This window comes from Heliangelus exortis, chromosome 5 (assembly GCF_036169615.1).
Source record: "Heliangelus exortis chromosome 5, bHelExo1.hap1, whole genome shotgun sequence".
Lineage (NCBI taxonomy): Eukaryota > Metazoa > Chordata > Aves > Apodiformes > Trochilidae > Heliangelus > Heliangelus exortis.
This window is the reverse complement of record NC_092426.1, coordinates 39,912,797-39,937,467: the sequence shown is the minus strand read 5'-3', so window position 1 is coordinate 39,937,467 and position 24,671 is coordinate 39,912,797. Positions and strand designations below refer to the sequence as shown.

General features: G+C 43.2%; 2 protein-coding genes and 1 long non-coding RNA gene across 18 annotated transcripts in view; all 3 read left to right on the top strand.

Annotated features, from left to right (window-relative positions):
• Positions 1-12,101, top strand: part of CELF1 (CUGBP Elav-like family member 1) — a 55,054-nt gene extending 42,953 nt beyond the window's left edge. For 8 of the 14 annotated variants that reach the window (XM_071744982.1, XM_071744981.1, XM_071744978.1 and 5 more), the window contains 5 exons: positions 270-383; positions 523-708; positions 1,519-1,662; positions 2,848-3,014; positions 9,104-12,101. In XM_071744982.1, the coding sequence (XP_071601083.1) occupies positions 270-383; positions 523-708; positions 1,519-1,662; positions 2,848-2,975 (572 nt within the window). In that variant the 3' untranslated portion in view covers positions 2,976-3,014; positions 9,104-12,101. Of the gene's footprint in view, positions 1-269; positions 384-522; positions 709-1,518; positions 1,663-2,847 lie in introns of all 14 variants that reach the window. The other 6 variants (XM_071744977.1, XM_071744975.1, XM_071744973.1 and 3 more) reach the window with 3 other exon arrangements.
• Positions 12,102-13,465: 1,364 nt separating this feature from the next.
• LOC139796720 (uncharacterized) lies at positions 13,466-15,060 on the top strand. The gene is made up of 2 exons (XR_011726122.1): positions 13,466-13,833; positions 14,753-15,060. It is a non-coding gene; the product is annotated as an uncharacterized lncRNA (long non-coding RNA).
• A 1,199-nt stretch (positions 15,061-16,259) lies between these two features.
• Positions 16,260-24,649, top strand: RAPSN (receptor associated protein of the synapse). Of its 3 annotated transcripts, XM_071744935.1 has the most exons (8): positions 16,264-16,760; positions 19,201-19,539; positions 20,738-20,896; positions 21,200-21,298; positions 21,393-21,515; positions 22,937-22,990; positions 23,459-23,658; positions 24,360-24,649. In XM_071744935.1, exons 1-8 carry the CDS (start codon positions 16,545-16,547, stop codon positions 24,430-24,432), a joined length of 1,263 nt encoding a protein of 420 aa, XP_071601036.1. In that variant the 5' UTR covers positions 16,264-16,544; the 3' UTR covers positions 24,433-24,649. The 3 variants fall into 3 exon arrangements, with proteins under 3 accessions (XP_071601038.1, XP_071601036.1, XP_071601037.1); XM_071744937.1 differs by lacking the exon at positions 20,738-20,896 and having other exon boundaries at positions 16,260-16,760; XM_071744936.1 differs by lacking the exon at positions 22,937-22,990.
• The last annotated feature ends 22 nt before the right edge of the window (positions 24,650-24,671 follow it).

Below are 24,671 nucleotides of genomic sequence, written 5' to 3'. Positions count from 1 at the left end.
TTGAATCCTAATGGCTTACACCTAGTAACATTACTGTCACAAAGAGTAGGTGTTGCAATGAAGTAGCAACTTCTCAGAAATGTAGGAAAGGATTAAAAGATCCAAGCAGTATGATCAATCAGGCTGAGTGGGTTTGGGATTTTATTTGATTTTTTTCACATACAGTGTATCTGTTCCTTACTATCATTTTCTACAGAAATAACTTGATGAAGAAGTGGAACTCAGGACTGGAAAATATTGCTTGAAGTCTAATGATATTATTTTAATAGCAGGTTCCTCACCTAGCTCCAGTAGCAGCTCCTCTGTTAACCCTATGGCTTCTCTTGGAGCACTGCAGACACTGGCAGGGGCTACAGCAGGCCTCAACGTTAGCTCCTTAGCAGGTAAGCTGGGGGGATGACTGATTATTATTCCTCACGTTCTGAGAGTTCTCTGGGGTGGTTTTTTCTGCAGAGCATTTGAAAGGTAATTGATCTGGCTCAGTGGAAATACTCAGTCATCTCTTTCCTCTTTCTTACACAGGAATGGCTGCCTTAAATGGAGGACTTGGCAGTGGTGGGCTCTCAAATGGGACAGGTAGCACAATGGAAGCCCTCACACAGGCTTATTCTGGAATCCAGCAATATGCTGCTGCTGCCTTGCCAACACTCTATAACCAGAGTCTTTTAACACAGCAGAGTATTGGTGCAGCAGGAAGTCAAAAAGAAGGTAGGCAGAAAGTTGCAGAAACAACCTGCAAGGGGTTTTCAAAAGAGAAAGTTCAGCTGCCTTATCTGCAGAGCTTTTATTTGGGGGTGTTTTTATAAAAACAAGATGTCTCTGAGGGCTGTCTGAAGTAGTTTTTTTACAGGAAACATCTGCCAAGATTTGTCTAGTCTTAAATGCTTGGTATCATACTCCTATATTTTCTTAGGAGAATATGACTAACCTGATACATCCACTGTCACTGAGATTCAGCTGTGGTTTTGTTGATTTTGTTTTCTTGGTCTTTTACCTCTTCCCACAGATGCTTAATGCCAGTCTCTTCAGAATCAATTTAACATTTAATGTAAAATGAAGAATGTGGGAGTAAATTGTCAGCAGAATGTAGGATGATATTTAAAAAAAGAATCTGTCAGGTGAAACGTGATGTGATTACTTGTATTTTCGTATTGAGACTTACTTAGTTTCTTTGAGTCAGAAGATTTGCAGAGCCCCTTTTGATTCAGTCAGCATCTGAGGCTCAATTATTTCTCATCTTTCATTACAGCAAAGATCTGTGAGGGGGGGTTGGCATGATGTGGAAATTAAAAGCAAAAATGGTGAGAAAGAGCTAGAATTATTTGAATGATCAAGCCCAGCATGGATCATACTGATGTGTTCTGGAATTAAGTACTTCACAGAAGTGCAAACAGCAGCTTAACTGCTTTATCTAGAAAATTTGGCCTGAATGGCTCTTACACCTGTTTGTTTTTTTGTGAAGTGAATGTGTGTTATGTGTTTTCTTTCTGTATTTATATTTCTACTTATTGTTTGAAGGTCCAGAGGGAGCCAATCTGTTTATCTACCATCTCCCCCAGGAATTTGGGGATCAGGATCTGCTGCAGATGTTCATGCCCTTTGGAAATGTTGTCTCTGCCAAGGTTTTCATTGACAAGCAGACCAACCTGAGCAAGTGTTTTGGTACGTTGTTTACATTGCTGTATATGCTCCTGACTACATTATCATTGAGTCATTGCTCTTAATATTTTATTGTTATTACCATATAACACTAGAGCATTTCACTCTGTCCTGTAAATGCTCTGAAGGCAAGTTTTAAATTTTGCTTCTAATTCTGGACAATGTTGTAATAATAAAACCATTTCTGCTGTTATTTACCACTTGACTTGGGTACATCTCGCACCCAAATTTTTCTCCGCTTACTGTGTGTTTAGATAGGAGGCATATCAGGGAGGGAAGTGTACCCTAAACCTGTGAATCAACTGGTCCTGCTTCTGTTACTAACCAAATAGATAATTTTCAGGTACCTGCTAAAGTCTGTGATGCCAAAGGAACAAAGAATATATTCTTCCTTAGATTGTGCAGTAGGAGGCTGAACATATGGACAGAAAGAGTCATGGTTTTATTTTCCTCACTTTGAAACCCTAATGCAAGCAGTTGTGGTAATTTTATAGTGCTGTAAGTTCTCATGACTATTTTGATAGATGGAGATTTCTTGTGGAGCAAGAGAAATGACCCTTTCTCTATGGTTTGTGCCTACATAATATTCTATATTGTTTAGTGTTGGAGCCAAAAAATATGAACTGACTGCTGTGTGATGTCATGGCAGCATGCTGAGCATCAGGCTGTACTTGTGGAGTGATATCCCCAGGCAGCAATGTCAGCCCTTGACTAGAGTTATTTTAAAAGAGTTCTTTCAAAACCCTGGGAAGTTTATTTTGAGGATGCTTTTTCCCTGGAAACCTGACCAGAGCAGTGGTACCAGTGCCACACTGCCTTGATAGCTACTTCACTCCAGATCTACTCACACAGATGAGTATTTTCCAGGTTTGGTTTTCTCCCAGATACAAGTTCTTATAAAACAAAACAGCGATTTTTTTTTTTTTTTTTTCATTGTTCTTTTAAGAAATTTTTGATTTCTTGAAAATGTTATTTTAGTTTCCTGAACTTTGTACACCCTTTGGCCAGAGTCCCATAGGTCAGACAGCAATGCTTTGTCTGAGAGCCCTTAGTAAGAAGATTTTATGCAGAGTCTAGAAGAGTTGTGAGCTTCTGGATGTTATACCTCTTTCACCTTGTGAGCACCTGCATTTCCAGCTGTGAGTACAACCCTGGCATGCTGTAACCACCTCTTTTCCGTTTCCTCAGGGTTTGTAAGTTACGACAATCCTGTCTCTGCACAGGCTGCCATTCAGTCAATGAACGGCTTTCAAATCGGCATGAAGCGCCTGAAAGTGCAGCTGAAGCGCTCCAAGAACGACAGCAAACCCTACTGAGCGCCCTCCCCTGAGGACTGGAGGGAGAAGGATCTGCTGGTAAGTTGGAGAGGAGCGCACTTAGTGATTCGAAGCCCTAAGGCTGTGTTTTTACAGTCCTGGAAGCTGATCCCTGCCTTCTCTCTGGCGCATCTTCCCCTGAAGATTCGGCTGCAGCCTCTGCTGAGAATCCCACTTCGGATGGAGGACAAGTTTGTGCTTTTGTTTCCAGTGTTTTACTTTGGAGTTTAGGTGCCATATCACTGAGGGGTGGTTTTTCTTTGTTTGTTTTGTTTTGTTTTTTTTTTCCTGCCCCCTCCTCCTCCCTCCTTCCTCCCCTCCCTTCCCCTTATTTGAAGTTTGCTGTGTTTGTAACCAGTGTGTGTTGAGAAGGACCAATGCCAGCTCCTTGGGGGTGGGGAGGGAAGGTTAAAGGGAGCAGCAGAAACTGACACCACACTGCCTTGGGGTGGAGAGGAGAGGGGGAAGCAGAGCTGACACCAGACCTCCATGGGGGAGAGGAGAAGGGAAAGCAGAAATAACACACAACAGCTGATGAAAACAAAGATGAGGAAGGAGAACTGAGTCCCTCCAAGGTTGGGTGAGCAAAGAACCAGCTCCACGTAGCCTTTGTCATGCCCCATCCTCTCTTAAAAATTTGCTTAACTGTATGACATGGTGGGGATTTCTTAAATCATCTCTAAAGCAGGAGACAGGCTAGAAGGAGGAATACATTAACAAGCCAAAGGAAAACTGCAGTGATTTTTTTTTTTCTGCATATAAGGTAGTATTTATATAGCACTGTGACTGTACACAGCACTTTATAAAATGATTAGATAAATTTTCTGCCCAGAAAATGTCACTATCCATTTACAGTTGAATATTAATGAGATACAGTGAATTTCTCCATATTTATGAGAACTTACCCATGTACTTTATCTAGATTTTGTAGAAAGGTATATAGAGACAGCTTAGCCTGGATGGATACATCTGGAGCTGGAGAGAAGAAACTTCTGATCCCTGGTAATCTGTGGAAATTTTCTTCTTAACAGTTGATCACAGTCCCTATTTCAGTGGAATAATTTTCTTTTTTTTGCAGAGTATTATTTAGAATTCGCTCTAATAAGCATAGTATAAGTGTCTGGAAAAAGGACTTTTAAACTGAGATACAAAGCCCAGAGTTAGTGTAACACAGGTATTGGGGCTCCTGTTTCATTCATGTTCTCAGAGGGTTTGATTTCCCAGTATTTAAGCTTTTACAGATAAAAGTTTGTTTCTTAAAAACTACAAAAAACAAAAACAAAAACCAAAAACTCCAAAACAAAACAAAACCAACCAAAGAGACCCAAAAACCCCCCACAAAACAATTTGTGCAGTGATTTGGTCTAGTAATTAGGTATTTCTTGATACTGCAGTTTTCCTTTAAGGTGTTGTGTACCAATGCAAAACAGGCTAAGACAGGAGCTGTGGAACCAGAGCAGAGCATTGAGCCCACTCAACCTTTTTCTGCTTTTTGGTACCAGCTGTTACCTTCTGTGTGGAAGGAAAATTGAACACACCCCTTCAACAAACACACCCTTTTTCTGCACACCTTGTGAAACGGCTCATGTGTTGCTGAGGGCCTTTGCTATACACTGGTTTTAGGGGGCTCTAAGGACTTTTGACACTCTGGCCTTATTTGTTTTAAAGAAATCAGAGTAGAGTCCCATTTTATAACCACCAAAAGCCACCTCTGTCACGAGAGGAAGTTTACAATTTCTGTGCATCTTCATCAGAAGTTCTGTTTACCTCATATTTTTCTCCTTTTCCTTGTTTTCTTTGTATTGCTGATTTGTGATGCTGCTTCCCGAGGCACCACCAGCTAACACTGCACTCTGGGAGCCAGCTGCTAAATGTGTGTGGGTCAGATGTAGGGTTGGGACTTTCTGTTCTACTCCAGCAGGAGGAGCACCAAACCTGAAAATCGCCTCCAGAATCCGCACCCACCTGAGGTGCTCTGCTGGGAATGTCAGATGTTCCCAGGGACTGGGTCCCCTGGGAATCTCACACCTCAGAAGTACAAGACCTGACCTGTAACATCCAAAAAGAGACCTTTAAATTCTTAAACTGAAAATCAAAACAGTTGGTTGTTGCCAGTCTGTTGATATTAATGGCAGACAGGTCGATATAGCAGTATTACTGAAATTATTTCCTGGTGGCAAAGGTTCAAAGGCCAGATTGCCAAATTTCCCAGTTATGCTGGCATATGGTACCCTTCTATGTTAATTATTTGAATCTCTCTAGAAACGTAACCATACACTTAAGTGAACCATGTACACTTGAATTCTACACGATGGGAAAGATGTGTCCTGGTTTTCTGAGAAAAGAGTGGTGGAGTGTGAAAACCTCCAGGGTGATAATGGGATTTTTTTTTTTTATAAATAATATACTTTTAAAAAAAAAAGGAAAAAAAAAAAAAAAAGAAAAAAAAAAAAAGAAAAAAAAAATAGTTGGGAGCAACTGCTCCACGTGCAACCTGCTGTAACCAAGAATGTTGTTTCTATTTTTATAGAAGTTTTATACCGCTCCAGGCTGGAGAATATTTATTATCTAAATTATTTCACTGGAAAAAAAAAAAAAAAAAAAGGCCAGGGTTTTGTAGAATCCTGAATGTGATTGTTTTACACACATAATGGTGTGCATGATTGAAACTACTGATTTTCAGTGGCCTGTTTGCAGCCCAGCAATTGCCAAACGGGGAAGACGAATGCTGTGAACCAGGGGAGGAGAGCACTGTGCTCTGGGGTCTCTACAGTCACTCTTAGCTTCTCTGCACCCTACCCCACTGTACTCTCTAAAACCTTTGTCCTGTTTTTCTTTTAACTTGATGCTGTGGCCTCTTCACTAGTCATTTCAGTTGCCCAAAATTAGATGGTTTAGGTCCTACATCCTACAGTGTGTCTGTAACTTCAGGGTCGAGCTTGGCATTATTTCAAGTAGGTGCAGCTCCTGTTGACTCCAGGAGGTTCACCAGATCATGCTGTGGCTTTAGTTTGATCAGTGACTCCTCCCAGGCATCATCACCTTGAAGACACCTAACTTGGGTTAGTTCTTGTGCCTTACTGGCATAACTATAAGTATTGCCAAAAGAAAAATGAATCTATGCAGGTTAAATTTTAAAGTACGTGATCGTCAGATGGTTTGAATCAGTGCAGGTCTGCACTCTTCAGTAGACCCTGCAGCAGTTTTCACCAGCTGAAGATGTTGCCCTTTTTTGTGTATCTGTTTCAAGTTTCCCTTTTCTTGGTGTATGGATGTATATATGTTGCCAAAGTTAATAAATGTATCAAGTTTGTGACTTGGGCAGATTTTTTCTGATAACAGAACTGATCAGATAAAGTCAACATTTCTGTGTCTGTTTTGTGGCTGCTGCTGACTCCTTAGATTCAGGCTCTTCTTGCCTTCCAGTCTGAAGCCAGTTTTCTTCCTCACTCATTGGCAGGAAAGTCTGGGATTTTGGGGACTTGGGGCTTGGTTTTTAATTTTTATTTTTAATTTCTGTCATGCTCTGGTTTTAGTGCAAATCAAAGCCTTCTTAAATGCTTTATTTCCTGGATAGTAGAATGAGTTGGGTGAGTTTATATGAACTGCAGAAGGACCGGCTTAAGTAGCCACCTGGACAAAGTGTTCTGTATGCTCATAAACCAAAGAATCTGAATTTACTACAACAAAAGCTAGCAGGACTTCTAATGAAATGGGATTCCTATTACATGTGTCACTGGGAACTACTTGCATATTTTTAATAATGAGATGGATGTCATAGATTTTCGTTTTTTCTCAGAAGACACTGATTTTACTGGATGTGCCATAATAAGATGAAAGGAGTATGAAGAATTGAAGTCTTAATCTGATGCTACTTAGTATCAAGTACTATAATAAATGAAATTAATAGATTCTTCAGTCCCCTAGATAATCAACAGTCCAGTATAGGATATCTCTTTAGTTGAGTTTTTTCCTTCCAGTAATACAAATCTTGGATTATTATAAAATGCCTTTGATGTCTAGTGATTAAATTTTAATCCTAATCAGAATGAGGATTGGAATTTTTCCAAAGTATCTGAAATGATGGTGAATATCTCTTTATATTTTAATGGTGAAACAGTTTACTAGCTGTGGGTGCTACTATCTGGAGAATAAGTGTCTCAGTTTCTCACTGGCATATACATCTGTAATGAAAAAACTTTTCATCTGAATGCTGAAAGTCACATAGCATGAAACATTCTGCTTGGATCAGAGAATTAACTCAAATGTTTCTTTTGATACTGGTTGTGAATTAGGGCAAAACAGCCAAGCAGAAATAAATTGTTCCAGATTTTCTTTGGAAATATCTAAAAGCAACTTGGATGAAACAGATTGCAAACGAAGACTGCAACTATGAACATGTAAAATGGTTTGAAAACTTCTTGTTGCAAACATTTAAACACAAGAATGTTTTACATCCCTGAGCATACCTACCACAAAATATAAAACACAGAAGACAGAATTATTGCAGTTGTAAGAATTAAATAAGGACAAACTGGAATAACTTTCCCCAAGTCATTAAGTACTTACCTAGCACCTCATGACTCTGCTCTTGTAGGCCAATCCTTAGGGCTTTAATGAAATTTAATCTTCCCCCTCAAAATTGATGAGGGAAATATTTTTTTAAATCTTTGTCAAAAAAAAAACCCAAAAACCCCAAACAAATGGCACAACGAATTCCTGTGGTGTATGCTTAGATGTCACTCAATTTCATGTCTCTTGTTTCTCATGCCTCAGTTCATAGTATTTCTAGAACTGTAGGAATAATTTCAAGAGTGGCATTGTACTCTGCTTGCTGGAGTTGGTTGAACTCCACAGTAAATCCATGTTCTGCATTGGAAAGCACAAAGAGCAAATGGATCTCAGCAGTTCTAGTAAATGAAGTGTTGCATGCTTAGTGCACAAGATGCTTCTTGCTGCTTTGGAACTCAAACGCAACACTTGCTGTTCTCAAACACACTCTAAGTGCTAGCAAATAGTAAGCAAGTCTCACCTTGCTCTAGTGTCTAACCAGCAGCTTTGAGAAGTGCTGAAGGATGAGGCCACAAATAGAGAAATAAAGGTGAGTTGAGGGGCAAAGGAGGGAAGCAGAGAGAAAGAGGAAGGAAAAAGGAAAAAACTTGCTTCCTCTCTGCTCTGCTTCCCAAATTTTTTCCAACATGTTCCTCATCTCAAGCAGTTCACAGGCTGAGAAATCAAAGGTGTTTTTATCACTAAATATAAGAATTATTTCTAAATTCTCATCAAACTGGCAACAGTGACTGTAGAGCTTCTCAGAGCCCAGAATCCCCTCCTCGTGAATTCAGGGAGCTGGGGGCTGTTTACATAAAAGACTGGGAACGGAAAATCCCTGTGCAGGTCTAATGGTATAAAAAGTGCTCAGCTAGGACAAGTCTTAATTTGCAGTAAAGTCTTAAGGAATTCTTTGCTAATGTGTGCAGGTTTTGGTTCCACTTAATTTGTCTTATATAATTTTACTTTTTTTTCCTCCCCTCTTCCAAATCACCCACTCCCTGTTTCATGGGCTCCTAGAGAATGAGAAGGGGCTGTAGCTAAAGGAAAGAACATGAATTTCCTGGGCTGCCACTGCCTAAAAACTTCCTGTGTTAGGATGCAAGACAAGTCTCAGCCTCAAACCACCTGTGAACCCCTTGTGTCCTTTGTCTTGTCTCTCATTGTCTCAGGCTCTGGGGACCTGTGTTAGCCCTGGAGCCACATTTTTTGGAGCCCGTCTCCTGGGGAGAACTCACTCTGTTCTCCTCCTAAGCAGAGGCACAGGGCAGGGAGGTGCATTCAGATCAGCCCAGGGCTATGTTGTGGAGTGCTCCATGGGCTGGGTGGTCAAGAGGGAAAATCCAGGCCTCTGCTTCCATTTGGTTTCTGGCAGTTTGGTGTTTACTCGGTGTCTTTCATGTACTTCGACTTTTACTTGTCCATCGTTGGCATGTGCTGCCCTTCCCTGTCCAACTCCCTTCCCCCGGAGGTCTCATTGTACAGTGCCCATTCTTGTTTTCTCTCTCTCCGTGTTTGGATGTACAGCTCTGTGTAACTCAGTGGGTCTCCCTCTTTCTGGTTTGTTTTTTTTCTAGATTCCTGCCGTTTGTTCATCGTTGTGCCTAAAGCATGTCGATGTGGCGTTCAAGTACATCGTCCAAATCCTTGTCTCTTCAGCTTCTCTGATGCTTGAACTCTCACCTTTGACCTTGTGTTGACCTTTGATGCTGATGTGTATTTTTATTACGTTTGTTTCTTTCTTTTTTTTTTTTTTTTTTTTTTTTTTTTTTTGTGCTGCCAAATTGGTTTTGCTAGAAAGACTGCTGAAGGGGAATATTTAAACTTGCATTTGAATATAAAAGAATTTCTATTTTTCTAGACCTTCGTAAGATAACCACTTGATTTTGTGAATTTGATTCTTTGTAATTGTCTTCAGAGCAGCCTTGCTAGCATACCTTGTGGAGTATTTGTATTTCTGTGAACATACAGCCAATCACTTTCTAGGCTTGGTTTTTTCTGTGTGCTTAGTTTTAAAAACACAGCTTTGAAGAAAAAGTCAGTTATATGGTGTGACTCAATCTTTCAGGAGACTTCCCAGTCACATTTTGCTGATCTGGTTTCTGTGCTTGAGGAGGCAGCATGTGTTTTTATGAGTTCAAACTTGTGACTTGAGTGGCATCAACAGGAAACACTTGAACTACATTTTCTTCTGATTGTAGCTACATTTTTGCCCTGGCATTTATTGATTATTTTTTAATTATTATTATTTTTATTTTTTTTCCTCTGCTTCCCTGTGTGATTATTAGTCTGCAGTGAAAATTTGATCAAAGTTGATGTTGTATTCTGTTAAGCCTCAGCATGCTTGTTTGTTTTTTTTGTTTTTCCTTTTTTTTTTTTTTAACTACAATCTCCTCAGCAAAATGTGATGTTTTTGTTTTAATCTTTCAAACTAAGATAGTGCCCAGAAATGTTTTGCATGTTTCCTGCTGTTTTCTTCACACCCTCGTATATATCACCTTCACCTCTCTGTTTTCTATAGTTTGTGCAAAAACTGAGCAATTTAATGGGTTTCAAAGGTATCCTTTTAAATTGGTGGTTTTGGTGTGACAAATATCTGATCAGAAGCCACCTGAGGGCATCTACCTGTGCACTTAGACTGTCTGCCTGACAGAGCACCTGTATCTTGTTCCATCTCCAGTGCTGTCAGAGGCTCCCAGGATGCTTGGTTGCACTTCCGCTGCAGTGGAAGTTTTGGTTGAAGGGGGGGAATAGCCGGGGGGGGGGGGGGGGGGGGGCAGGAAGATTGGGGAACTTCACAGTATTTCTGTATCCAAAGTTAGCTGAATCTTAGGGCTCTTCTGAAATGCTCTTTCTGAGCCTTTTGTATAATCCAAGGGCACATTTTTGCAAAGCTCAGCCCCAGTTTGATATTATTGGTGGCAGGATCCTGGTGGAAGGATCTAGGTCTTGAAACAAAGGGTTTGAAGTGTTCAAGAGAAAGCATTTGCAGACCTGGTCCTACAGCTGATGGCTCTTTTCCCAAGTTACAAGCACAATACAACAGCCTCTGAAGCTGTTACATGAACAGGGTACCATCCCCAGCTCTCTTCTCAAGGGCTTTAGCTGGGGAATCTCTACGGAGATTTTTTAGTTTTTGTTTAGTTTTTAAATTGGGTAATGAGCTAAGCAGGTTTTTTTCTGGCTTGCAGGAGGAACTAGAACAGGTTGCTGCTTTCTGGGTTGCAGGCTTCCCCCCTGCCCTATGTACCACCTGCACAGGTAGAAACTGGGATGTAGCTTCTAGATGAAAGCACCTGAAGAGTGTGTGCTGTGCTAAAGTTCAAAAGGAGAAGCAAGGTAGTGTAGGGTATCTGAACAGTGGAAAATAATGTGAAATGAAATCCCAGCAGAAAGGGGTTTTGCGGAGAAAACAAATCATGTTTGATTGGGATGAGGCAAAGATGCAAAAGGATTTTTTTTCCTCTCTCTCTCTCCCACTCCTGAGCTGGCTGAAGATGCTCTGTTCTCAGCTGAGTTTGGCTTGGCTTGGGCAGACCTTCCTCTGGAGCTGGGAACATGTGTGGAGCTGGGAGAGAAGCATGAGAAAAGGATGGAGATTTGTTGGGTTTGGGGGTAGGGTTGTGGGCTGGCTGCTGTTAGTCCCACAGTCTGAATGCACAGGGCTGTGTGTCGGGGGGGGGGCACTGAGGAACTGCCAATCCATTTCCGTACATCTGCGTTGGGTTCCATAAGGAACTTGGGGGAAACCTGTGGAAAAATATCTGGAAAAAAAAAAAAACAACAAAATGCCAAACGTTGGATGTTCCTTTCCTTTCTTCTTTCTTTTTCTTCCTTTGGTTGTTTTAATTGTTCTGTGGTGGTTTTAATGGATTTGAGACAGTGGAGCAGCAGCTGCCTTTCTGATTTTTGGCTGCTTTTTGTGAATAATTTAAAAAGAAAATTTACATTTTGGAGACAAACCTGTGGGCTTTTTTATTGGTACAAACATTGTATTTAACACTAGGGGTTTTGTACAGTTTTTTGCCTTTTCTACTAGAAAACAATGTAAAGTGATACACAATGTGATGAGAAAACAAATTGCCACTATGACCAAATGTAGAGTCTGTTCTGCAGTAACGGGATTTAATCAACTCGAAGTCGTGGTTCAGTCGTAGAAATGCTTTTCTCTACCTTGTTTGAGCTGTTCCTTTTTTTTCTTGTTTTGATTTGCAAAACAAAATGTCTTTTTGTGTGAAATTGTGTTGTACTCTGTAGAGAATTACGGATTTTACTTTAATGGTTTAAAAAGCAGAGGAGCACGTGTTGCTTTTCTGATCTGATGGCAGAGTTTGTGTAGTGGGTTTAAAAATGAGAAGATTTGTTACAAGTTTGGAACGAGCGAGTATGTGTTAAAGGAATTTTCTTCCTTTTGTATGTGTGTGTTGGTTTGTTGTTTTTTTTTTCCTTTTTGTCCCAAAGGGCAACTTAAAGCTGTTTTAATTGCACAGACACACAGACAATAAGTCATTTTGTATATGCCAAGTGTGGTACCTTCCTTTGTTTATTTGCTATTAAACTGTTTGAGAAGAGTCATTGTGTGTTGTATTTGTGTCTTAAACTTGAGGTTCCTTTTGGGTCCAAGTGTGGGAAGGTCAAAGGATCAGGGAGCTATCTTCCAGTTTCATAGCTGTGAGCCACAAAAACTTTCATGGCCCAGTACCATTTGTTCTAGATGTGTAATGCAGCCCTGGATTTTTAGCTCTGTGCAGGTGAGCTAATTTGAGTAGAAATGGAAAAGTTTTTTTTCTTTGTTGTTTAGAGTTCATTTTGTGTCATTTGGCAGTCAGATCCCCTTTAGACATTAGGAACAGAGAAGCTGAGAATCTTGGATAATGCAGATATGTGATACACTGGAGAGTGAGGTGCAGGCATATTCAGCCTCACAGAACTGATGCTGTGCAGCCACTTGCCTGTCCATGCTTCTTGGTGTTTCAAGGGCTAAGTAACTTGGGCACAACACCAGGCTTCAGTTCTGTAGGAACAGCACATGTACATGGCAATGTGTGGGATCAGACAGGCACCAGCTCATACAGCTGCTGCCAGCCCCACACCCACCACTGCCTCCTTACCCCTTCCAGGAACAGGTCCAAAGCTTGCTGAGCCTGTCCTGGTTCTGCAGCATGAAGGTATCTGGAGTCCCTAGTGCTGCTGATCCTGGAAATACTACCCAGTATTATTATCTGGGAAACCCCAAATGGGGCTACTTACTATGGGAGGTTTTGTGTTGCCTGCTTTGCCTCTAGAACTAAGCGGAGTTAATAATTTGAAATAAAATCAGTTGCTTAAAAAAAAAAAAAAGTAGTATATATATTAGGTATATATTAGGTATAGGCAAAATAGAATTAATCTAGAAACTTGCCACAAGATTGATATTAATATTGTCTTTTTCAGAAGGAAAGTACCACAGTGGCCATGACTTTACCAGGTTGCTGCAAGCTCCTAAAACTCAGCAGTTACTCCTTCCTTCTGATGCCTTGCATCTCAGAGGCTGCAAGTATTTTCAGGACAGCTCTGTTCCTCCACGTCCTTTCCCTCTGTTCTCTGGCAAAACCTGTTTCAGCTCGTTGCTTCCTACATAAGTGTAAATCCAGCACTCTGGAAGCAGCAGGATTCAGCACTGCATTCCATTCCCTGGCAGGCAGGGAGGCCCTGAGCCACCTGCTGCAGGGTGTGCTGGGCTGCCTGTGCAGCTGCTGAGAAGAGAGGCTGGAGAGATTTCAGTTCAGATACCTCTGAAGTGAAGGATAAAAAGAAAAGAAGGATAAAAAGAGAAGAAGGATAAAAAGAAAGCCTTTTGTTGTCATTGAGTTGGCTGCCCCTATCTTCTGCAATCAAAGCTCTAGGGAACTGATACCAGATCCCTCTGGGAAGGTCACTATTTTTTTGAAGGTTTTTTTCTTTAACTTCAAAGGCCACCACCAAGAAGTAGACAAGTAAGCTACAAATAAGAGTCAGAGTAGTAACCTCTGAAAATAATCAGCATTTCACGTTATGCTTATCAACACCAACAGGAAATGCACAAACCTGTAGCTCAAGTCCTGGTGTTGAATGTTTTAGGAGAAATTTTTTGCATCTCACATCCACCTCCACCTTTCACTGTTCCTTTTGACTCCAGTCTCCAATCTTCCTGACTTTACCAGCTGTGTTCTGCAGTCTCCATATGGCCAGGAGTCACCAGGGATGAAGAGCAATGGGGAGGAAGACAAGCAGCTCAGTGTGGTCCCTCTGAAGAAGTGACCATGTGATTGGCTACACTGCATGACAGGTGAGATTCCCTGATCTGGTGCTTCCATACATCTTGCAGAATTACTTATTTGCAGTTCCTGAGAAGAAACTGAATCAATCTTGAGCCACAGACTGATGATTGCTCTGCCATTATTTTCTCAGAGCAGCACAGGCAGTGTCTTGGACTCATTCTGTGTATTTTGTAAATGATTCTACCCATTTACCCCTTCTTACCTAGGCAGCTGCACAGGGCTCAGAGGGACATGTTCCATATCAGAATGTGAGAAACATTTTTTGAAAGTGACTATTACTAGGATAAGGTTTTTTTATCTCAGTAGGTGAGTTGATTCTTAAAGGACTAAGCACTGTTTCACAGAACTCAAAAGCAAGCAAGTACAGTGTGATCAATAAAATGCAGGACAGATCATTTCCCTCCTGTTAGATGGGTCCTGTCAGACTGCAAGGCATCCTTTTCTCACTTTGCCTGTTCTTCATGGGACAAAGATGAGTGTTGAGGGGAGCAGTGCACTGGAGCATTGGTTCAAAGGCATCAGGATGATTTTAAGGTACAGGAAAGTACTTGTGGAGGTTGAGTTTTCCAAGGTAGTCTGCTCCAAGCAAAGAATGATGTGATGATTTATTTTTTTTTTCTCCTTTCCAAGTCCTGCCTTGATTCTGTCATGTAGCAGACTCTAATGGTTGCTCTCTCTTCTCCAAGTCCAGAAATCTGATGCACCATTATCAGCATTTTCCCTGGGGATTTGATTTCTGCATCTTGTATCCATCCCACCACCCACCTCCAGAGTGACACATAAGAATTACTGCAGGGAGGGTGAGACTTTAAAAATCCAAATCAGACTTATGGAAGCCCTAAAATCGCTATAAAGTACCTAGGTAATTGTAGCAGTGTCGCTGAAGTGATTTTATCTTTTTTTTTTTTTTTTTTTTTTTTATGTTAGCCAGCTGTGCCTCAGCATTACTTTCCTTCAACCTCCTGTTTCTACTTCCAAAAGTTTGAGAGTACAGAGAGTCTATGCTAAACCATCATCCAGCATATTGTCCCTGTGAAAAACACTGCTAAATTAAATAATGCGACTATCATGGAGTAGGTAAGCTTCCAGAATAGAATCAGTCTTGTTCAGACTTTTCTACCATTTAAAATTATTTTCTTTTTAAAATACATTTCTGAGGAAATTTTGGATGAAGGTATGGTGGAATCTCTTAAGATCGTAACTGCTATGACATAAAGCTTATGGGTAGGCTGTGATTTCTTATTCTCTTTTGTCCTGTTTTCCTAAGGGATATTACCTCAGGAAGGCTCCCTTGGGTTTGTGTTACCTTAGGCAGCCATGACACAGGCCAGGATGGTCTGTGGGGTAATTCTGTTAAAATTTAACTTTGCCTGTGGAATTGATGCCACCAAATTCACACAGAAGCAGGGAGGCAGCTGGAGTCATGCCAGATTCTGCATCTGGGTCTGTTGTTAAGACTCTGAGCTGCCATTTTTTCCCTTCAGCCTATAAAAGGATCCCAAAACAGGTGCCTGGGACTTCTGTACCTGAAAAACATTAAACTTCCTGAGACATTGCCCCTGCCCCAAGTTTAGTATCTCTTCTTATAAAGGACAAAATGAATCTATAGATAACCAGGACTGGTCCCACTAAAAATGCAGCACAGCAATGGGGTGTGACTCCTAGAGGAGTTGGTCTGTTCAAAGGTGTGTGGTAGAGTTAAATCTGTCTTTTAACCTGACTAGCAATCCTCTTAGGCAATCAGAAAGTCCAGAAATCTGTTGCTTTGGGTCATTATTGTCATTCATCATAAAAGTTCTAGATGCAGAACTACAGCAGCCCCTTATAACAACCCCTGCTGGAAGCTCTTGGAGGGCTATCACCGGTATCCAGTGGCACTGGGTGACAGGCAGTCATGAACAAAGTTTGTTCATGAAATTAAGAAGTCCATACCATATTTGCAGCAAATCTGTGACAGAGCTGACCTTTGTCTGCTGAAACTTTCATATTGGTAGCCCAGGCCCATGAAAGGGGGGGCTGAGTTCTATGCGTGGCCAAGACTCAAGCACATTGTTGCAAGTCTAACTCTGTGTGTGTACACGCTGGAGCATTCTACTTCATACCTCACATTTTTTTAAGACATGTATTGTTTTCCTGTCCTGGCTGAGGCTGCTACCTCCTGGTCTGACCCATCCCCACCAGTGCTTGTGAAAGGGGATGGTGACAGAGAGAGAGGGCAAAGAGACAATGGAGACATCCCTGTGACTGCAGCCAATTGTCCCTCCCTGGGGTATTTCTGCAGTGCATGCTGGTGGGCAGGGGTGGGCAGCTGGCTTGCTGTGACCTTGGGATCTTGGGAGCCTGTCCAGCATTCCTGGGAGCCATGTGAGCTGAAGTGGCAGGAGCAGCTGCAGCCAATGCGGGGCAGAGCAGGGCTGGCTGCTGGGGTTGAGTTTCACTCCTCTCACTTGATATTTTTCTTTCTCTCCCCGTTGTGCTTTTCCTCTTTGTTTATGGGCTTGGGCAGGGGAAGGCACTGAGGGAGTCCCAGCGAGCAAGACGTTTGTAAATGGATTTGGGATTCTGCCTTCAGTGCTGAGCAACCACTTCTTGCTATTGCCTGCCCCAGCTCCAGCCCTTTCCTGACTCCAGGAGCACACACCCCGCCCTCCTCCATCAGGGCATTCCAAGTGTGTTCTCTTCTATGCATTTCCTTTTTGCAGTCCTTAGAGGTTAGTGTATGAGGCTTTTTAATGCATGGGAGATGGGTCAGGATCAGACAAAGCAACAGATAGAGAAAGGACTCCATCTTTACCAGTCTAATCAGACTGAAAAGGCCCTGCAAGTTTGGATGAGGGTTTTGGAGAAGTCTGCGGATCCTGCTGGCAGGTTTCGGGTTTTGGGTTGCCTCATCACTGCTCATGCAGAGATGGGCAGATACAAAGATATGCTGAAGGTAAGACAAACTGGAGATGAATGCATGCCATTGTGTCACCCCCCATCCCCTGCAGAAGGGTGGCTGGAGAGCAGAATGTGAGCTGGGGGTTTGGTTTGGTATCCAGCAGAACACACCAGCTGCTGAGTGCAGATTGGGAGCTGCCATCACCTCTGTGGTGATCGATAGCTCCAGCCCACCAGACACACAGAATGCTGCATTTGAGTGGGTCTGATCCCTCAGGATTCCCAGGTTACTGAAGTTCTCCAGTCAATCACGGAGACCTTTCATGATTTATTCCCCACAAATGGGCACACCATGTTATTGGGCTTCAGAAAAAGGTATGAAAACAGGGCCTTTGCTCCACTTAATGTTGGTTATAATGTGTATGGCAGTGAAAAAAAGAGATCTCTGAGTGGATTCTGTACTATAAGCAGCAGTCTTGTGCACACACATCTGTTACCTTGTTGTTCAGCTGTTGTTTGATATCTCCTGTAGATCTTACGGTGATCACAATTTTTCACAAGGGAGCCGATGAAGAGGGGAAAGGATGCTTTTTCAGCAGGGGGATTGAGAGACTTTTCAGTAGGGATCTGACCATTGATGTCAGGGAGGGTCTCCCAGGATTCAGGATGGCATAGAAGAAGGATATGGGGTTTGGTGGAAGAGTGGTAAAAAGAAGTGTAAGTTACATTTCAAGAGAATAAGAAGCTGAAGTTACATTCCATGAGAATAAGGATAAATGTGTTTAAGTAAACAAAAAGAAGCTTGTCTGGATCTGAGAAGCAGCACGATGTGTACAGAGAGCAGTGGGCAGTGTTTGGGAAGGCGACTCAGGAATCTGGATGACAAGGCAAGAGGATGTTGTAACAGTCTTAAGAAACTACTCCAGCTTGAAATAGGCTCTTGCTACAGGGCCCTGATATTCTTGTCCTGATACTTTTGGTTGCCTCTTACTGGACTGGTGATCATTCAGCATTTAGCACCAAATGTGAAGGGGGGGGAGGTGCCCACATCTCATACAAAAAATTTTGGTAGCTCTGTTTAGAATGGGAAGGGGGCAGGGACCACATCTTGCTGGTAAACCCATCCATACAAAGTCCTGCCTTACAGATAAATACTGAGAACAAAGAAGAAGAGGGGGGTATTCATACACTTGGAAGACTTGAAGAAACCAAATTCTGATCAGTGATGTGGAATTAGGTGGTGTCTGAAACAACAGGGAGGAGAGAAGCAGCAAAAGATGTGGCTGTCTGAGGGAAATACTGAAGGCTTCATGGAAAACAGGAAACAGGCAAAGGAGCAGGCTTGGTATGCCTGAACCTTTAATTTGTTACCTGAGAAGAGAACAGAAAGTGGGACCAGAGAAAGTGATTTTTAGTTCTTGCCAGTATTAGAAAGGCTCCAGTCAAACTGAAGATTTTATGCCATGAGTGATCAAGGATGGAGGAAGGAGAATTTTAGCAACAAATCATTGAGAGAGGAAATTACAGGAGTGATTTAAGAAGGGTTATGATGCTCAACCTCTTTTGGAGAGAAAAATTACTTCACACCAAGCAACGAGGCTGTGGCAATCAGGAATTAATGAACTTGTACAAAGGTAAGGGAATGTGGGGAAGCATGAAATAATGCACATTAGTGGGTCCAAATAGCAGCTTTCCTGAAGTGCTAAGGGAACTGAGAACATATGTACCCAGACATATAGGTAGCCCATTTATGGGTTTTTATGTTAGGGTTTTTTTATTTTGTGGAGAACGTAAGATGTTCTAGTAGTTATTAGGTATTGCCATTTTACAAAAAGGAAGAAATTGGTGTCCTTGGGAATTACTATCCACAAACTGAACTGCTAAGCTCTACTGTAAACACATTCTGGGAAAATGGCTAAATATTTATTTATCATTGCAAAACACAGAAGAGTCCCTGCTCATAAGAGTTTGCAGTGTAGAAGAAAAAGATTTCACATCCAGAGAGCTGTATGCAGTGAGTCCTGAAAGTTATTGAACAAAAAGACTGCAATTTGTTAGTATAAAATCAATGAAAGAAGTAGTTTATTTTATTAGTACTTTGTTTTATTAGTAGAGTACTTTAATAGCCCAAGAATTCCAGGGAAAAGCGGAGTGAATTAAACTGAGTGAAAGAAAACTCAGCTGCTCTCTGTCAGATGTTTCCTGCTTCACCTGCCTCTCTTCAGGGCCATTTAACAGCTTTTTTCCCCACCTACTGCCAGCCTGGTCCATCTTCCTTGCTCCAGAGCCTGTGTGGAGAGAGGGAGAGGTTTCTTCAGACTCTTCATAGGTTTTTAAACCACTGGATAACTGCACAGTGTGTACCATGCTCCTCAGTCCATGCAGCTGCACTTCTCTGCCCTGCTCAGAGACTTCTGCAGCACAGGGTGCTCCTCTGCAGGTGTTTATATTTAAATAAACAACACCTTTATGAACACTGTCTTTTCTACTTCAAGTTTGCAGTGGTACAGATTGACACAGCACGGGAGCTGGAGGACCCGGATTACCTTACAGAAAGCTACCTGAACCTGGCTCGCAGCAACGAGAAGCTTTGTGAATTCCAGAAAACAATCTCATACTGTAAAACCTGCCTGAACATGCAGGGCACCACTGTGAGCCTGCAGCTGAACGGCCAGGTCAGCCTCAGCATGGGCAATGCCTTCCTGGGCCTCAGCATTTTCCAGAAGGCTCTGGAGTGCTTCGAGAAAGCTTTACGCTATGCGCACAACAACGATGACAAGATGCTGGAGTGTCGGGTCTGCTGCAGCCTGGGGAACTTCTATGCCCAGATAAAGGTGCGGTGACCCAAGGGAGAGAGGTGTGGTTGTCTCCTTATGGGTTCAGGAAAGGATTTGAAATGGTGTGAGACTTCCAGGTTGTTTCTTTGCTGTGGAAAGCGAAGTGCTGCGGGAGTGCGGTCAGATAAAAATGTAAAACTTTGGAGGCTTCTCATTCACAGCAAGGATGGGAGGGTGAGAGTAGCACAGCAAAAGCAGCTGTGAATGTGCCTGTGTGTTAAAAAGATCAACCTCTGCTTGAGAGAAGAGGAGGGACTTTCAGCACACAGGACTGGCAGCCAGAACTCAAGGATTCTCTATTTCTACCACTGTTCCAGGCACACAGCTGTTTGTGTGACCAAAACCAGGCAGGAACAAAGTTTTTCCTCACAAAGTCTTGATTTTTATCACTAATTGAAGAATTACCAACTGAAGTCTTAAGTTCCCTCATAATAAAAAAAAAAAAAATAGAACATTTTAGTCAATACTTCTAAGGTATGGAATAAGAAGGGAGAAAGGAAATTTTAAAAACTTGTGGTTTCCTTTGTGCATCTTGGAGAGTTTGAAAATATGAGAACTTTTCATTTCTGCAGTCTCAGCTGACTTGTGGATTGTTGTGGATATATAGATAACAGTTTTACATACTTGTTGTAAAGTAAGACTTACTTGTAAAGTGCTTTCAATGCAGAATGATGCTTAAAAATTGAAAATACACTGTATTATGCTTATTGTGGATTTGGCAAGGACATGAGGTTTTTTGTTCCTGTTTCCTTGCAATGGCAGATAACCAGTCTCTTAGAGATTCTGACTCACTGTGTGGAGAACATGAGAGCTCTGTGTAAATGTTGAAAGCAGAGAGGATTTAAGAGTAGAGAAAGTTTTCAGCATTTAGTTACAGAGGAGGGTAAGTGGTTCCTGCAGAGTAAAGCAGATGGCATTCAAGAAGACATTAATTTGCTGTGTCACCACCCCAGTGTTCTGAATCCAGAGAGTAACATGAATTCAGAACATTGCAATTCTGCCTTCCCCACTTTGATACCCTGTGAAAACACCTAGTGAAACAGGGATGTGAAAAAGGAGCAGCGGGGCTTGAAAGGTGTACAGACCCCATCCAGCTGTTGCAGTGTTAGTAAATAACAAATGGCTGGGGTTTCTTGCTTGTTTGCTTGCTTCATTTTGGCTGTATCTGTTCTCTGTCTCTTTGCCTGCCATGCAGGACTACGAGAAAGCCTTGTTCTTCCCCTGTAAAGCAGCTGAGCTGGTGAATGATTATGGGAAGGGCTGGAGCCTGAAATACCGTGCCATGAGCCAGTACCACATGGCAGTGGCCTATCGGAAGCTGGGGCGCCTGGCAGATGCCATGGACTGCTGCGAGGTAGGGGCTGCAGGCAGGAGCAGAGCTGGGGAGGTCCCTGCGAGGGGATTTTGCCTTCAGAACTGAAAGAGAAGAGATGGCAGCATTCACACTGGGCTCTGGATCCTCCTGCTGCCTCCCAGTCTTAGAGCTGTGGCGTCTAAAAATGTTTGCACTCAGGTTGGGAACACTCAAAACGACAGTGCCGTGTCCTCAGACGTGGCCCTTCAGTGGCAGCCCTGCTGTTTTGGAAAAACAGGAACAAGCTTTTTGTTTTGTTTTGTTTTGTCTTGTCTTTGCTGACCCAAAGGCAATTTCTTTCAGGAGTCCATGAAGATTGCCCTGCAGCACGGTGACCGCCCCCTGCAAGCGCTGTGCCTGCTGTGCTTTGCTGACATCCACCGCAGCCGCAAGGACGTGCAGGTATGGCCCTTGCTTGCCAGGAAGGACGGGGTGGCAACAGAGTGCGAAAAGCAGGCCCACAGCATAACGTTTGGTTTCCTCCCTGCTCCTGCAGACAGCCTTTCCCCGGTATGATTCTTCCATGAGCATCATGACAGAGATTGGGAACCGCCTGGGCCTGATCCAGGTGCTGCTGGGGGTGACTAAGTGCTGGATGAGCAAGAAGGAGCTGGACAAGGTCAGTTACAAACTTGTTTCTGCAGAAGTTTGTTAAACAAGGTCAGAGCATGCAGTCTTTTTCTGAACTGTATGCCCATCAAAGTGCAGTAGAGTCACAAAATCAGCAGAGTTGAAGAGACCTCTAGAGATCACCCAGACCAGTAAAGCAGAACCCCCAGAGCACACAGCACAGGACTGCATCCAGGTGGGTTTGAAGGAGCTCCACACCCTCCCTGTGCCAGTGCAATGTCAATCTCATGGTAAAAAAAAAAGTTTCTTGTGTCTAAATGGAACTTGCCATGTTCCAGCTTATGCCCATTGCCCCTGGGAACTATTGAGTCTGCTCCATCTTCCTTGGACCCACCCTGTAGATATCTGTATAGACTGGTACCTTGTGGTTCTGCCAGCAGGGGCTGTGGTTTGTACAGTTATATTTCTGTGAAAGGTCCTTCTCAGCCAGGAATTTGTCACTAACCCTATGAACATCAGACTTGGCAACTTACAGACCCTGTTGACTTCAAACACTGAGAAACCAGCACTGAGGGAAGGAAGGGAATTGCCTGCTGCTGCCTTGTGCTCTGAAATAGGTCCTGCTGCCCCCTTTTTAGCCTCACGGTTGTGATGGTGATGATGGTTACCCAGCTCTACAGCTCCACCATGTGCTTTGCCTACAAACATGGCAGCAAAGTCCTAGAGAAACGTTGAAAGTGTATAAACTGCAATGTGAAACAGGGAGATGAGGGCAGAAAATCATTGGGGAATAAAATGGTAGATACAGTACAAGGGCGTGATGAAAATTTTGAAATGTGTGTGTGTTAAAACCCAAATTACAGTAGATGGAGCAGACTGTAGGGCAGGAACATTGCCTGCTGCAGAATGAGATGCTTAAAGGTTACCCTTGAACCTGGAATGCCTGCACCATGCCATGCAGGGATGCTGTTTGGGGTGTAGATACAATGAAGAATCACTCTCATCACTCGTATGACATACAAAGATTTTTAGCTCAAAGCATCCCAGACATTAGGAAATCAAGTACATGTCAAAAAAACAAGTTCAGGGTGCTGTCAGCATCTGAGTTGCCCACAGCAGAGAATCAGTTGGGTGATCTACACCTTGCAATCTCTGCAAGTAAACACTGTGTTTGCAGTGCAAGAAGAAAATGTCAACTTAAAAACTTTGCTCAGTGTAACTTCTTCCCAGATTCATATCTGATACTCAGAAGAATGGTTCAGGACACAGCAGGTAGGCCTCATATTCAGAATATTCAGAACACTCATCAAACCCTTACACCCCAAACTCCCCTCGACTGCAGCTTCCCAGCAATTACTGACCCTGCAGAGTAGGATGGGAATATTTTCAATAGTTCCCATAGGGTATGCATACAAGTCTTGTTTTGATAGATCAGACTGGGAACTGATGATACATGCTCTCTGTTCATAGGCTCTGGAAAGCATTGAAAAGGCACAGGAGCTGGCAGAGGGACTAGGGAACAAGGTAGGATCACACAGCTTCTCTTCAGCACTGTCTGTAGTCTTCTGTCAGGCAACCTAAGATGCCAAGCATTAAAGTATCCAGTAGGTTATTTCTTATTAATATGTCCATATAAAGCAGCTGATGCTTGGGACTTGCTTTGTTATCAAGTTCTGGGCAGCTGCACATATGATCAACTCTGCAAATTGAGGGCAGGAGGAGTCATGGAGGGATAAACAAAGGGGAATGGGAAGCAGTGAAAATGGGGTATGAAGCAAATGGAGGGGTAGAGTAGAAGGGGTCTCTTAAAAAATATTTCCCTGCCCTGAGCAGCAGCAGCTTGCACTATGTGCTGGCTGTACTGATGTTTCTTCAGCTGGCTGATGGGTCTGTAGCAGTTTCCACTCCTTTCCTGGTCTGTCTTCACCTTGCTGTTCACTTTTCTGCCCTTCGTGGTGTTGCTCACTTTGTGTTTCTGCCCTTGGTGTGCAGCTGGGTCTGCTGAAGCTCCACTGCCTGTGTGAGAGGATCTATCGCACCAAGGGGCAGCAGCGAGAACTGCGCGACCATGTGGTGAAGTTCCACGAGTGCGTGGAGGAGATGGAGCTGTATTGCGGCATGTGTGGAGAGTCCATTGGGGAGAAGAACAACCAGCTCCAGGCCCTGCCTTGCTCACACTTCTTCCACTTCAAGTAATGAGATGGAAGTGCTAAAAATCCTTGTCATGGCATCAATCATAGGAGGGCTGTCCCTGCCCAGAGCAGGACAGATCTGTGCATGGTCCTCACCTCTGCTCTGCATGATCCCAATGCAGTTTTGTGAATCCCATGACCTTGAAGGGTGAGATTTAGTGGATATTTAGTGGATATTTAGTGGATAATATCCATCGCACTCCCACTTCTGTCCTCTAAAGGATTGTTCACCGATGTCCTCACCTTCTAGGTGCTTGGCCCAGTTCACAGATTCTTATCTCACTCCTTTTGGAGAATCAGTTCTTCACTCTTTGGATTTTTTTTCCCCTGAATCCCCTCACTTCCCCTCTTGCCCAGAGGTGAGGGTGTTCAGTCGGGTTTTGTGCTACTGCCATGAATTCAAGGAGTCAGCTCTACCATCATTTTATTGTTAGAAGAAACACAAGTGTAACACTTAGTTCTTGAAAACGATTTAAAACCACAGCCTCAAAGTGACACCAGAATTAGGATAAACTACTCTCAGGGCAGGGTGCTCATCCAGCTCTGGATTTACATCCAGCTCTGGATTTACCTCCAGCAGCGTTTGCTTCGCCGAAGAAGGCGCTAGAAAGGGGGATGGGAAGAGGCCAAACCTTTGTTCCTCAGGGGAGGGGTCCTGTTCCTGGGTCAGCCCACGCACAACCACCCTCCTCCCTTCGCAGGTGCCTCCAGACCAACGGGAGTCGGGGCTGCCCCAACTGCCGCCGCTTGTCGGTGAAGCCTGGCTACGTCTGACCCACCCGGGGCCGGGACCGCGGGACCCCCGCGCCTCACGGAGCCCCCCCCCCGCCTCCTCTCCTCAGGCTGTGCCTGCCGGCCGCGGGGCTGCGGCGGGGGCGGCCTCGGTCTCCCCTCCACCTTGGCCGGCTCAGGTCCGGCCCTGCTGTGCTCCCTTTCCCTCTCGTTTCTCTGTACGGGAACTAACGGTAATAAAAACGTTTCAGCCCCCTCAGCCCCGCGCCTGCCTCCGCCCC